General features: G+C 55.8%; 1 protein-coding gene and 1 long non-coding RNA gene across 8 annotated transcripts; one reads left to right on the top strand and one right to left on the bottom strand.

Moving 5' to 3' along the window:
• The first annotated feature begins 2,967 nt into the window (after positions 1 to 2,967).
• LOC136788677 (uncharacterized) lies at positions 2,968 to 4,041 on the top strand. Its single transcript, XR_010827315.1, has 2 exons — positions 2,968 to 3,409; positions 3,529 to 4,041. It is a non-coding gene; the product is annotated as an uncharacterized lncRNA (long non-coding RNA).
• A 131-nt stretch (positions 4,042 to 4,172) lies between these two features.
• Positions 4,173 to 14,315, bottom strand: LOC136788651 (uncharacterized). 7 transcript variants are annotated; one of them, XM_066987281.1, is made up of 9 exons: positions 14,137 to 14,315; positions 13,880 to 13,936; positions 13,451 to 13,698; positions 12,734 to 12,772; positions 12,531 to 12,638; positions 12,236 to 12,260; positions 11,903 to 11,958; positions 11,278 to 11,309; positions 10,891 to 11,158 (listed from the first exon to the last, which is right to left on the bottom strand). In XM_066987281.1, the coding sequence occupies exons 1-9, from the start codon at positions 14,201 to 14,203 to the stop codon at positions 11,137 to 11,139; spliced, it is 654 nt and encodes a 217-aa protein (XP_066843382.1). In that variant the 5' UTR covers positions 14,204 to 14,315; the 3' UTR covers positions 10,891 to 11,136. The 7 variants fall into 7 exon arrangements, with proteins under 7 accessions (XP_066843378.1, XP_066843379.1, XP_066843383.1 ...); XM_066987280.1 differs by having other exon boundaries at positions 13,405 to 13,698; XM_066987277.1 differs by lacking the exons at positions 10,891 to 11,158; positions 11,278 to 11,309 and adding exons at positions 4,173 to 4,340; positions 4,571 to 4,602 and having other exon boundaries at positions 12,236 to 12,638.
• Positions 14,316 to 14,576: the final 261 nt, after the last annotated feature.

Consider the following 14,576-nt stretch of genomic DNA (forward strand, 5'->3'; position numbering starts at 1 on the left):
GCACTGTGGGGCAGAGTTGCCTTTGGGGAAGGCATGACGAGGATTAGTATGCCCATATTGCAAGTCTTGACAGATGTTGCTTGTTTTAGGGAGATCTTGGGGACTCCATCTTGAACAGAAAATAACAAGCAGCTGAAATGGTTTTGGAATGGTATGAAATGAAGTGAAAACAAGTGACAGAAGGATGTAGTTGTGCAAGTTTGAACATCCAAGATGCAGGGTTTGGGGCAGGGATATGTGTTTCTGTCATGTCTTGTGCCTTCTAAGCAAAACCCTCTGTGCCCCATGGTGCAGGTGCTGGCATCACCACCCAGGACCTCTGCAGATCCCCAGGTGAGGATGAACGTGGGAATGGTTGACAGAAGGGAGGTTTGGGGGGGGGGGGGTGGAGATGGGAAGAGATGGGTTTTGTTCTCTGGGTGTGAACTCCTGGGAAGGAAGCTCTTCCCTGTATGCAACACAAAGCATTTTGCAGCCCTGCTGACTCTCCCACTTCAAAGAGGGGAACCCCTGCCCTGTCTCTCCAGGTGTCCTCCCAGCTCCTGCCCTCGTGTTGAACACCTTCAGTGCCCAGGAGGGACAAAGGGTTTTGGTTCAGTGTGCCATTGATGGGCGTTCTCCTGTTACACGAATTGTCTTCTGCAAGGATGGGGTGGAAACGTCCAGCCTGAAGGCCATTCAGGGGCAGCTGACCTACAACATGATCCTGAATGTCTCACTGGGAAGCTCGGGCAAGTACACGTGTGGGTACCAGCTCAAGGATCAGAGCAACCAAGTGAAGAACTCTGCCCTCAGTGTCCCCCAGGACTTGGTAGCCAAAGGTGAGCTCTGAAACCAAAGCAGGAGAACGTCCTCCATATCCACCTAACCGTGGTGGAGGAAGGGGAATGCTCAGTGTCCTCACAGACAGTCCCCAGCCAGCTCGGGTGCTCTCCTCTCAGTGCTCCTTGGACCCTGTCTGTGCCAGGTGAGACACGGCCCCAGGGCTGTGTGGGCAGAAGGGACAGAGACACTGCTGAGGCTGGAGCCGTATGCTGCAGCAGGAAGGGCATGACTCTGATGTGATTCCCCCACGGGAGTGTTCCCTCTCCTCCAAGGGGGGCCCTAGGGAGAGAGTGCTGGTCTCAGGGGTCACCCTGCTGTGCAGCAGCACCTCTGCAGCAGACATGGGACTATGCACTAAATATATATTGTAAAGCAGATCAGGGAACCTGCCCTGAAATGGTTAGGATGTTCTGGAATACTGTGGTTTCAGCTTCAGATTGTGCAATTGATAAAATCTCCCCAGCTTTGGTCAGAAGCCTCGTGCTCACTAACAGTCAGCGGTACTGAAATAAGTGTTTGGGAGTGCCAGTTCAAATCTAGAGCCACATCTCAGCCATGCTAGTCTTAATCCATCACAAGACACTGGATCCATGGGCGCCCATGTTGGCAGAGCAGCCACGGGCACTTGCACGCCTCCCCTGGGGATGGGGCTGGCTGTTGATGGGGAGATGTGCCTATGGGGCTGTGTGTGCCCTGCCCCACACAGATGTGTTCAGGGTTGTTCCAGGACACGAGATCAACATACGGCTCAGTCTGGGCAGTACCGGGCATGCTGCAGACACTAAGCCTGTCCTTTTCTCCTGCCAGGCAGTGCAGATAGCTCCCCGGCAAAGCCATCACCCCCAGGTGAGTGATTCCCTCCTACACCCCCAGGGACCACAGCATTGGGAGTGGGAATGCCGGGCTGATGTCCCCAGGGCACGGGGCCATGCAGGAACTCCATCAGGCAGGAGGTGTGCCAGCTGCAGGGGTACGTCCTGCTCCCTGCCTCTCCCCATCACACCCCGCTGCCCTCACACCCTCTCTCCCCCAGCTCCCCATGCCCGGCTCCCGCACGCCCTCCCCACAGGCACGGCGCTGGCAGTGGCGGCCGTCGGCCTCGTCCTCCTGGCTGCAGGCAACTGGTCTGCCATCAGGAAAGGTGAGGGAGTGGGGGAAGGCGGGGGGAAAGGCTGAGGCCGTGGGGGTCCTGCTGCGGGGCTGGTGCAGGGGGAAAGGCGGTGGGGGGGTCCTGGGGGTGCGCAGCTGGGGCAGACGGTGCGTGGGGGCGATGGCTGTGGGCAGCCCAGCTGGGGAGGCTGCTGAGGGAGCTGGGGAGCTTCAGCCTTCGTCCCCCAGCCCCGAGACGGGAGCCAGGACTGGGCAGCAACTTGGCCTGCACACCTCAACCACTGTTCTTCTTGCAGGTGCCTGCAGAGGGAGATGCCCAAGGTGAGCACCAAGGGCTCCTGGCTGGGGGGTTTGCAGGAGGGAGTCGGGGGCATGGCGGGGCCCTGGGGTGCTCCTTGGCCAGGAGCAGTGTTGTCTTTGTGTATGGCTGTATTCCCCATGCTGGAGGCAAGGAAGACAGGTCTTCTCATGAGCTCGACTCCAGCTCAACAACTCATGTTGGAAAGCGCCACCCAAAAGCAGCTCTAACAGTGCCCCTTCTCCAGAAGCATACACCCCAGAACCATTCCTATTCCTCTCCAGGCAGCAGCACATTGACAGCCCCGGGACAGAAGACAACAACAACGGCGAAGTCCAGTGTGAGTACTGCCTCCTCCCTTGGGGGAAGCCATACACCCCTCTGACCGTGGGCATCCCATGCACCTGTCCATAAAATCCCAACACTTCATTTCCCGCTGGGACATACAAAATCCCTGCCCGTTCATCAAGGCCAGGTTTCTCTCCAGCACCTCACGTCCTGCTTCTTCCTTGCATGCAGAGCGCAGCTGCTGCCTGCACAAGGGACATGGCAGCATCCCAGTGCTCCCAGGGACAAAGCCCATTTCCTTGGGGGTAGTCCTTTCCCAACCTCTCCGGCCTCAAGTTGCAATTCCCCTGCTCCAGCCTCTGCTTTTCTCTCTTCTTATATTTTCTATCACAGGGATATCTTCTTACAAGAGCAGTCCAAAGCAAAGCACAGCAATGAAGGCTGTGGCTGTGTACTTGCACTGCTGGGCAAAATATCTTATAGCTCGCTCTGAAACCACAGGCAGCAGCCAAGGGAGGATGTTGTGGCTGGGCAACAGGCTATAGATATATCCCCACCCGACGTGCACCTCGCTCGAGCTGCAGCACGACCTTGTTTTCCCACGCCTGCACAGAGCAGCTCGCAAGGTGTGCTGGCTGTGCAAAGAGAGGAGATGCCACAGAACGCTGGAAATACACCAAAAAGCATCTCTGCTCCAGCACTGCTTGGTGCACATCCCAGAGGAGGGGGATGGGAGGGGAAATGGGGTCGGGCATTGAGTGCTGACCCCAGGCAGCTGATGCCAAAAGACAACATGGGTCTCAGTCCCCCTCCAACGGGCAGCAAGGGCTCATGGTGTGTTTTTTTTCCCCCACAGACTCCATCATCGCCCACGTTCGACGGGACAGGGTGAGTCGTGGCTCAGCTGTGCACAGCTCCTTTCTGCACTCCTGCAGCCTGGTGCCTGCTCGTTGTGCAGGGCTCACAGGCAGCAGCTGAAGTAACAGGGCTTTCTCTTCCCCCTAAAGCCTCCTCCCGTGCAGCAGATGAGCGACACCACGACGTATGCCACGGTGACCCGCACCCAGACCCGATAGCGCTGCCACAGGGCAAGGGCACAGGAGCCTTGCCCACGGCTGCCTTTGCTCTCTTGCAGAGGGCTCCTGCAGCCGTGAGGTGGGGCTGGGGGGTGCACTTTGGGCTTCTTTGGGGTTTGCTGTCACAGGGAATGGCTGTGTGTGTCTAGCCAAGAGGAGGTAGGACTCATTTCTCTCTTTGTAATACATTAAGACCTCTAATATATACCAGGTACATGAAATGATAGTGTGAGTGAAAACTTCTTCCTGTGCTCAGTGGAAGATGTGTATACATAAACTGTATGATAAAGTCAGGGGGGTGCTCTTCTACCCACCCACAGAGATACGCATTTGTACCTACAGGGACACCTATCACTGCAGAGATGTGCTCGCATGTGTGTGCCAATTGGTGTGTGCACTGAAGATTTGGTTTGGTTAGAGGATGAATAAACATCTCTAACTTTGTGTTCCTGATGGCACCGAAGTCTCATGCAGCCACATAGGGAATTGGACAGAGTAGACAGACACCGAGACACAAAGGGGTGGTGGTGTCAACCTGAAGGGATGTGAAGCGCCTTCCAGACACACCTTGCCGAGAAGAACTACACCAGCTCCTTGTGTTTGGGTTGGCTTTATTGACAGCTGGCAGCTCGGCCGGGCTTTCCCCAGTGTTCTCTGCCTCTCTCAGAGAACCAGCGGCATCGCCTCTCACTCGCTCAGCTTTTGGCATCCAGTGGGTGTTGAGAGCAGATGGCTTGAGAGAGCTGCAAAACACAAGCCAGAACAAGGAGTAGCCTTGCTCTCCCACTGCCCACCACGGGGAGATGCTGGGAGCATGGAAGGAGGGGGATTCAGCCAGCACACAGCCACGGGAAGCTCCCAGGTTCCTGCCATCGGATGCACTTTTGGCTTGCATTTGCTCTCCAACAGCCTGCCCTCTTGCAGCCATCATGTGCACGCTCAGCCTGCAAGGCTGGGCTTGGGCTGCACTCACCTTCACTCTGCCCATCTCATCCACGTTGGCATCTGGAGGGAGAACCTGAGTTAGTGTCCAGCCACACGCAGCAGGTAGGGCTTCCCTATTCCCCAGCACAACTGCCCTAGAAGGGACTGGCACTTACAGTAATGGCTCGGGTCAGCAGAAGAGTCCTTAGCACTGCCAGCATCATGGAGAGGCATAGAGAGAGTAGAGAGAAAAGTCACTGAAGTTCCTTAGCAGCACTTCCACAACCCCCCTAGTTCTGGGTTGTGTGTGTGCTGAGAAGAAGAGCACCCCAGGGCCCTGCAGTGCCCCCGACTCCCTCCTGCAAACCCCCCAGCCAGGAGCCCTTGGTGCTCACCTTGGGCATCTCCCTCTGCAGGCACCTGCAAGAAGAACAGTGGCTGAGGTGCGCAGGCCAAGTTGCTGCCCAGCCCTGGCTCCCGTCTCGGGGCTGGGGGACGAAGGCTGAAGCTCCCCAGCTCCCTCAGCAGCCTCCCCAGCTGGGCTGCCCACAGCCATCGCCCCCACGCACCGTCTGCCCCAGCTGCGCACCCCCAGGACCCCCCCACCGCCTTTCCCCCCGCACCAGCCCCGCAGCAGGGCAGGACCCCCACGGCCTCAGCCTTTCCCCCCGCCTTCCCCCACTCCCTCACCTTTCCTGATGGCAAACCAGCTGCCTGCAGCCAGGAGGACGAGGCCGACGGCCGCCACTGCCAGCGCCGTGCCTGTGGGGAGGGCGTGCGGGAGCCGGGCATGGGGAGCTGGGGGAGAGAGGGTGTGAGGGCAGCGGGGTGTGATGGGGAGAGGCAGGGGGCAGGACGTGCCCATGCATCCGGCACACCTCCTGCCTGATGAAGCTCCTGCATGGCCCCGTGCCCTGGGGACATCAGCATGGCAGCTCTGAGCCTCATAGTGTGGTCCCTGGGGGGTGTAGGAGGGAATCACTCACCTGGGGGTGATGGCCTTGCCGGGGAGCTGGTCACACTGCCTGGCAGGAGAAAGGGACAGGCTGAGTGTCTGCAGCATGCCTGGTACTGCCCAGATTAGGAACATATTGATCTCATGTCCTGCAACAGCCCTGAGCACATCTGTGTGGGGCAGGGGACGCACAGCCCCGTGGGCACATCCCCCCCACCGATAGCCAGCACCATCCTCAGTGGAGGCGTAAAAATGCCCTATGCTGCTGTGCCAACATGGGCCCCCATGGATCCAGTGTCTAAATGCAAGTGCCTCTATCTCTTCTGTCCCCACCGCCACGGGGCTGTGTCTTACCGGGGACATCCAGGAGGCGGGCAGCACTGAGGGCAGAGCTCCTCACTCGGTTCCTGCCATCGTTGACCTGGTACCCACACGTGTATGTCCCCTCGCTCTTCTCGGTGACGTCTAAAATAATGGTGTAGCTCAGCTGCCATGGTTGCCATTTCATGCTGCGTGCCTCCATCCTGTCCTTGCAGAATACAATTCGGGAAGGCACGGAAGGGCCATCAATGGTGCAGCGAAGTGAAACCAATTCCCCCTCTTGAGCTCTGGAGGTGTTAAGGAAGAGGGCTGGAGCCGGGAGGTCACCTGGAAGAGACGGCGCAGGGATTCCCTGGGCAGCGTTAGTGACAGCAGAGATGCAAAGTGACCTGTATCCCTAATGGTGAAAAGTCTCCTGCCAAGGGATTAACAGGCGGAGAACAAACCCCTTCTGCCTTCCCATATCAATCACCACATCCACACACACCTCCCCTCTGCCACCCATCCCCACGCTCCCCCTCACCTGGGGAGCTGCAGATGTCCTGGGTGGTCAAGACAGCACCTGCAGCACGGGGCACAGAGAATTTTGCTTAGAGGAGCAGTGACCTGGCTCACCCACGTTTCCCTACCCACAGCCCCAGTGCTTCATCCTTGATACCTGGAAGAGTACTTCTTCCGTATTCTTGGTCTCTTTTCCTTCATAAAATACTAAGACCATTTCCACTCAGTGCTTTTCATACTCAAAGTAGTGTCCTCAGGCTCCCTGCACCATCTGGCATTGGGCAGGTCTCTCTATAGGGTCCCAGTCACATTGAAGAACTTTGATAAACACATTCTATGCTCAGATTTGCATAATAGCTGGAGGAAGCAATCCCAATCCTGCTTTCCCCAAAACAACTCTGCCCTGCAGTGCTGCACGCCTGCCCCGCACACGCCGTCCCCATCCTCCCCTGTGCCCCCAGCAGCAGCCCTCCAGCCCTCAGCCCCCACGCCCAGCAATGCCCCAACTCACAGAGCGCCAGCAGCAGGACGGCAGGGCCAGAAGGAGACAGCCTTGCCCATGGCGCCTGCCCCAGCATCTTTTGGGGCGCTGCTTTTGGGGAGCACCGTCTGCTTCAGGTGTCTGCTTTGCTCTGAGCTGGGGACGGTGGGACAGAGGCTTGCAGTGCAGCTGGGACCTGTCCTGTGGGCTTTCTGTGGCCACTTGAGCCTTGCCCACAGACAGACACTCTGACTAGCCAGGCCATGCCTCATCACATGCTGCGTCTTTTTCATGTGCAGAGCCCCCACTTTAAGTTACAGATACTAAGACACTTCACCACGCATTATTTTTACTTGTATCTCAGGGGCAGCATCCTCCCTGCAAAGCCCTACTTGTCTTTGACTCCAGGCAGCTTTACCCCCTTGACTGACAGCTCCCATGGCACCAGAAAACATCATCAGCCTCTCCCAAAGCCTTTTAGCTCATTCTTCTTGCATGTGCTTGCTAACTGTAAGTCAGCCCCCGTACTGTTGTTCCTTTTACACCGCTACACAGCCTGAGCCCCTCTGCCTGCCAGCGGCTCCTTGGGGAGACCTGGTGCTGCAGCCCTGTGTCCTGTGCATAAGGAGACTCTCTCACAACCTGGGACTTGGGGGTGTCTGGCAAGGAGGCAATGGCTCGTTCATCCAAATCGGTGCCTTTTCTGCCCTTTCTGAGTGCACCTGGAAACTTGCTTTGTGCTGTACAACAAAAGTAGGGGTGCAGTTCCGTGGGGGCTGCAATAACTGTGGGACTTGATGGGCATGGGTCAGATATTGGTGACCAGTTGCGTTTTCATCACCCCCCCCCTTTTTTTTTTCCCCCCTTTTGCTTACTATACTGTAGTTATTTCAACCCATGAATTTCCTAACTTTTGCCCTCTTGATTCTTTTGCCCTGATCCCACTGGGGTTTGGCTGAGTAAGTGGCTCTGTGCTGCTCCCCTGCCCACTGGATTTAAAGCACAACTGCCCTATTTGGCATCCCACATGGGGCTGCGAGGGTTGAGATAACAGCAGATTTGTCCAGTAAATTTATTTAAGACTACTCTGTTCTATTTCTATAGCAGGTACTTTTGGGATGATGATTCATTTGCTTTCAATGTAGTTTTATGTGATCTGTCCCATGCTCCCTCTTTGTCTCTAGATCAGATAACAAGAGCTTGTGAAAAGCTGATTGGCTCTCTGGGTTTGTTGTGCTGTGCAGCACTTGGTTTCCTTCTAAGGTTAAATCTAAATTTCCCCTCTTTAAGTTTAAACCCATTCCCTTTTCCCTGTCATTGTCTGCCAAGCAAAAACTTGATCTCCATCTTTTTTCTAAGCCCGTGTTAGGCAATGAAAAGCTGTAATGAGGTCATTTATTGGCCTTATGTTGTAGGGTAATTTGTTTCCTTTTTTCCTTAATATACTCTAGTTATATCAACCAAAAAATTTCCTAGCTTTTGCCATCTTCATTCTCTTGCCCATATCCCACAGGGGTTTGATTGAGTGCTGCTGGGGGCTGCTTGCCTGCTGACTGGATTTAATCAACTGCCCTTTTTGGAACCCTACTTGTGGCTTCAAGGGTTGAGATCATGACAGGTTTGACTTGAAGGTTGTACACAAATCTCGTCTTTATTCAGCTTGTTTCCCATCCTGCTCAGGATGGTGATGCATTTCCTTTTGGCGTTTTTTTATGTGATGTGTCCCATGTTCCTTCTTTTGCGGTAGATCAGATGCAAGAGCGTGTGAAAGGCTGTTTGGCTTTCGGAGTCTGCTGTGCTATGCAGCCCTTGGTGATATTTTGCCTGGGACAATCTTGATAAAAGCAGTGGCCATGAGTCTACTCTGGCAGATGGGCTCTGTGTTCCTCTCCTTGCTTTTTGGGAACTTTCTGTTAGAGACAATTAACATCTACAAATATACCTTGTCTCCTCCAAGGGGCAAGTGGAGGAGGAAACAAGGAGCGGCACCTTCCCCTTCTTCTCCTGCAGACCTGTTCCAATAGCTCTTGACTAGTCTGAACCTCCTTGGGGAACTAGCGTACTCTTGGTACTATCTCTCCAGCATGTATTCTGGGCTTTTCCAAAGGCTAAATGTCTATTTCTGAGTCTAAGTAAGGGACAGGTGCCCAGGAGGTGTGGTTATGGATGGCACGGTGAGTGGGAGAACAATGCTCACTTGCAGTACTTTGGGACTTCACCCCTGAACAAGAGTGTGATACTGATGATCTGAGTGAATGTTGGAAAAAAGGATGTCGTTACCGTGGCAATCAAAAAGTGACCCATAATCACAGAATCGCAGGATGTTAGGGATTGGATGGGACCTTGAAGGATCATCTAGTCCAATCCCCCTGCAGGAGCAGAAACACCTAGATAGGTCACACAGGAATGCGTCCAGGCGGGTTTTGAATGTCTCCAGGGAAGGAGACTCCACAACCCCCCTGGGCAGCCCGTTCCAGTGCTCTGTCACCCTCACCATGAAAAAGTTTCTTCTCATATTTAGGTAGAACATCCTGTGTTCCAGCTTGCACTCGTTGCCCCTTGTCCTATAATTACATGTCACCGAGAAGAGCCTGGCTCCATTCTCCTGACACTCACCCTTTACATATTTCTAAACATTAATAAGGTCACCCCTCAGTGTGCTCTTCTCCAAGCTAAAGAGACCCAGCTCCCTGAGCCTTTCCTCATAAGGGAGATGCTCCACTCCCTTCATCACCTTCGTGGCTCAGTGCTGGACTCTCTCAAGCAGTTCCCTGTCCTTCTTGAACTGTGTGGGGCCCAGAACTGGATGCAATATTCCAGATGCGGTCTCACCAGGGCAGAGTAGAGCAGGAGGAGAACCTCTCTCGACCTACTAGCCACATCCCTTCTGATACACACCAGGATGCCATTAGCTTCCTTGGCCACAAAGGCACGGTGCTGGCTCACGGTCATCCCACTGTCCACCAGGAACCCCAGGTCCCCTTCCCCTGCGCTGCTCTCCAACTGGTCAGTCCCCAACTTGTACCGGTGTCTGGGGTTGTTCTTGCCCAGATGCAGGACTTTACACTTGCCCTCATTATATTTCATTACGTTTCTCCCCACCCGATTCTCCATCCTGTCTAGGTCTTGCTGGATGGCAGCACAGCCTTCCTGCGTGTCAGCCACTCTTCCCAGTTTAGTGTCATCAGCAAACTTGCTGACAGTGCGCTCCGTTCCCTCATCCAAGTCACTGATGAATATATTGACTAGTACTGGTTCCAGTACCGACCCTTGAGGGACTCCACCAGATACAGGCCTCCAACTCGACTCCATCCCATTGACCACAACCCTCTGGCTCCTTCCCTTCAGCCAGATCACAGTCCACCTCCCTACCTGATCGTCCAGACCACACTTCTTCAGTTTAGCTGCGACGATGCTGTGGGACACGGCGTCAAAGGCTTTACTGAAATCAAGATAGACCACATCCAGTGCTTTACCATCATCTATCCACCCGGCTATATCCTCATAAAAGGCTCTCAGTTCAGTCAAGCACGACTTCCCCTTGGTGAAGCCATGTTGACTGCCCCTAATGACCCTTTTGTCCTTGATATGACTAGAGACAACACCAAGGATAAGTTGTCCGATCACCTTTGCAGGGATGGAGGTGAGGCTGACCAGTCTATAGTTACATGGGTCATCCTTCTTTCCCTTTTTGAAGACTGGAGTGACATTTGCTTTCCTCCAGTCCTCATGCACCGGTCCTGATGCCCATGACTTACCAAAGATGATGGACAGTGGCCTAGCAATGTCTTCCGCCAGCTCCCACAGCACCCACGGGAGCATCCTATCATGACCCATGGATTTATGTATGTCTGGAGCAATTTTTCTTCTAAACAAAACCACATCTGCAGTGCACACACCGATTGGCACACACATCCAAGCACATCCCTGCAGTGATAGCTGTCCCTATAGGTCCAAATGTGCATCTGTGTGGGTGCATGGAAGAGCAGCCCTGCGACTTTATCATGCAGTTTAGGTATACATATTTTCCACTGAGCACAGGGAGTTGGTTTCACATGAGGAAAAACCACTGATACACTCACAATATTACTTAGTATACCTGATTTATATTAGAGGTATTAATTTACTGCAAACAGAGATATGAGTCCTTCACCCTCTTGGCTAGACACACACAGCCATTCCCTGTGAGAGCAAACCCCAAAGAACCCCAAAGTGCATCCCCCAGCCCCACCTCACGGCTGCACGAGCCCTCTGCAAGAGAGCAAAGGCAGCCGTGGGCAAGGCTCCTGTGCCCTTGCCCTGTGGCAGCGCTATCGGGTCTGGGTGTGGGTCACCGTGGCATACGTCGTGGTGTCGCTCATCTGCTGCACGGGAGGAGGCTTTAGGGGGAAAAGAAAGCCCTGTTACTTCAGCTGCTGCCTGTGAGCCCTGCACAACGAGCAGGCACCAGGCTGCAGGAGTGCAGAAAGGAGCTGTGCACAGCTGAGCCACGACTCACCCTGTCCCGTCGAACGTGGGCGATGGTGGAATCTGTGGGGGAAAAAACACACCATGAGCCCTTGCTGCCTGTTGGTGGATGGCTGAAACTCACACTGACCTTGGGCATCAGCTGCCTGGGGTCCGCACTTAATGCCCGGCCACATTTCCCCTCCCATCACCCTGATCTGGGACATGCATTAAGCAGCGACAGAGCAGAGATGCTGAGGTTTCGGTTTATTTCCACCACTCTGTGGCATCTCCTCTCTTTGCACAGCCAGCACACCTTGCGAGCTGCTCTGTGCAGGCGTGGGAAAACAAGGTCGTGCTGCAGCTCGAGCGAGGTGCACGTCAGGTGGGGATATATCTATAGCCTGTTGCCCAGCCACAACATCCTCCCTTGGCTGCTGCCTGTGGTTTCAGAGCGAGCTATAAGATATTTTCCCCAGCAGTGCAAGAAAACAGAGCCACATCATTCACTGCTGCATTGGAGGGAGAACCTGAGTTAGTGTCCAGCCACACGCAGCAGGTAGGGCTTCCCCACCCCTCACCACAATTGCTCCCATGATCACGGCTTGCCATGGCAAAGGCATCACCACTTCACACAGTGCCTAGAGGAGAAGGGTGAAGAAGGGACTGGCACTTACAGTAATTGCTGGGGTCAGCAGAAGAGTCCTCATCACTGCCAGCACCATGGAGAGGCCTAAAGGGAGCAAAGAGAAAAGGCTCTGAGAGTCTGCAGCACCACTGCCACAAAGCAACACGGGGCCATGTGGGCCGTTTCCGTGGATGATGTTATAATCCATCCAGCCTCAAGCTGGATTCAAGCCCACAGCAAGCCGCTTCTTCCTTGCCTTTAGCACAGGGAATGCAGCCACACACACAGATAATGCTGCCCCTGGCCAAGGAGCACCCCAGGGCCCCGCCATGCCCCCGACTCCCTCCTGCAAACCCCCCAGCCAGGAGCCCTTGGTGCTCACCTTGGGCATCTCCCTCTGCAGGCACCTGCAAGAAGAACAGTGGCTGAGGTGCGCAGGCCAAGTTGCTGCCCAGCCCTGGCTCCCGTCTCGGGGCTGGGGGACGAAGGCTGAAGCTCCCCAGCTCCCTCAGCAGCCTCCCCAGCTGGGCTGCCCACAGCCATCGCCCCCACGCACCGTCTGCCCCAGCTGCGCACCCCCAGGACCCCCCCACCGCCTTTCCCCCTGCACCAGCCCCGCAGCAGGGCAGGACCCCCACGGCCTCAGCCTTTCCCCCCGCCTTCCCCCACTCCCTCACCTTTCCTGATGGCAAACCAGCTGCCTGCAGCCAGGAGGACGAGGCCGACGGCCGCCACTGCCAGCGCCGTGCCTGTGGGGAGGGCGTGCGGGAGCCGGGCATGGGGAGCTGGGGGAGAGAGGGTGTGAGGGCAGCGGGGTGTGATGGGGAGAGGCAGGGAGCAGGACGTGTCCATGCCGGCGCACCCACATGCTTGCCCTCACCTGGGGAGCTGTGGATGTCTTGGTTGGTAAGGGCTGTACCTGCAATTTAGGGTACAGAGGGTTTTGCTTAGAGGGGTTGAGACCTAGCGAACCCCCCATGCCCGTGTCCCCTCTGTTGGTATTTGCTAGGCTAGGCACCTTCCCACCCCCATGTTTCAAACCAGTACCTCCGTGGTCTTCTCCCTGGGGCCATTCCAAGACACTTTTAGTTGGATTGCTGTTCTAGCTAGAGGTCCCTGGATCCTTAAACACTCCAGCACCTCCCTGTCCTCAAATTATGGCTCCAGACCCCATTTTAGAGCCATAAATATAGCCTCATTCTTCACACATGGGTAACTGCCCAGCTCATGACAATCGCCCCACTTCCCCTGCCATAGGCACATCAATGTACAGGGCAGACCTTGGAGCACCCCTGGCTCAGCCCAGCATCCATCCACATCCCCAGCCCTTGCTGTCTGTGCATGGGCCCTGCACAGCACCATGTCTCAGCAGAGGTGGTGTTCCAGGAACAGGGGGACCCTTGAGAGCAGCTCTCTCCCTAGGGGCCACCTTGGAGGAGAGGGAACACTCCCGTGGGGGAACCACCCCAGAGCCATGCCCTGCCTGCTGCAGCACACAGCTCCAGATTCAGTGGTGTTCCCATGCCTTCTGTCCCCACCACCCTGTCTCACCTGGCACAGACAGGGTCCAGGGAGCACTGAGAGCAGAGTTCCTCACCCAGTTGCTCTCGTTCCTCTGCTGGTACCCACACGTGTACGTCCCGGCATTTCTCGAGGTGACGTTGAGGACCAGAGCGTAGATGACCTTGCCATGCTGGGCCCTCAAGCTGAACTCCTCCAGCCCGTTCTTGCAGAAGACAACTCGTGTAGCAGGAAACTGAGCATCAATGGCACACTGAACCAAAACTGTTTCCCCCTCCTGGGCCCTGGAAGTGTTGAGGAACAGGACTGGAGCCTGGTAGTTACCTGGAGAGAAGGCACAGGGATTCCCCAGGCAAGCGTTAGTGATTGCCGGGTGGCAAAACCACCTGCATGGCAAGGCTGGAAGAGTCTGATCTCCTGCAGTTTACTGCAGGAATTGTGAGGGAATAATCCCCTTCTCTCTTCCCATCTCCTTCCCCAGGACACATTCATTTTTGGGACCCACCTCCATGCTCCCAAAATCCTGGAGAGCTGCAGATGTCCTGGGTGGTCACTCCAGCACCTGCAGCATGGGGCAGAGAGGGCTTTGCTTAGAGGGGCAGTGACCTTCTGCCTTCCCCAAAGCAACGATGCCCCACACTGCTGCACGCCTGCCCCACACACGCTGTCCCCATCCTCCCCTGTGCCCAACACGGGCCTGTCCTGCCCCCAGCACCAGCCCTCCAGCCCTCAGCCCCCACGCCCAGCAATGCCCCAACTCACAGAGCGCCAGCAGCAGGACGGCAGGGCCAGAAGGAGACAGCCTTGCCCATGGCGCCTGCCCCAGCATCTTTTGGGGCGCTGCTTTTGGGGAGCACCGTCTGCTTCAGGTGTCTGCTTTGCTCTGAGCTGGGGACGGTGGGACAGAGGCTTGCAGTGCAGCTGGGACCTGTGCTGTGGGCTTTCTGTGGCCGCCTGAGCCTGGCTCACACTAAGCATCTCTCTCATCAGCGGGGCCCTGCCTCAGTCCCTGCTACATCCGCTGCTTTTGTTAGCCCCCACTGTTATTTCTGTCCTCTCAGACACCGCAGCACGCTCTGTTTTTACCTGTATCTCAGGGGCAGCATCCTCCCTGCAAAGTCCTACTGCTCCATGTAGTCGTCGTCAGCCGCTTCAGGGCTGGCGCAGCCGCAGTGCCCGATCACAGTTACAGGGGGACTTTG

Source organism: Anser cygnoides, chromosome W, assembly GCF_040182565.1.
Source record: "Anser cygnoides isolate HZ-2024a breed goose chromosome W, Taihu_goose_T2T_genome, whole genome shotgun sequence".
NCBI classification, from domain to species: Eukaryota; Metazoa; Chordata; class Aves; order Anseriformes; family Anatidae; genus Anser; species Anser cygnoides.

Coding starts and splice junctions, on each gene's coding strand:
- LOC136788651 (XM_066987276.1), bottom strand. CDS start 14,203: ATGCTGGGGCAGGCGCCATGGGCAAGGCTGTCTCCTTCTGGCCCTGCC. Junction 12,773..13,450: donor AGAGGAACGAGAGCAACTGG/GTGAGGAACTCT, acceptor CCTAAATTGCAG/GTACAGCCCTTACCAACCAA. Junction 11,159..11,277: donor CCCACGTTCGACGGGACAGG/GTGAGTCGTGGC, acceptor TTCCCCCTAAAG/CCTCCTCCCGTGCAGCAGAT.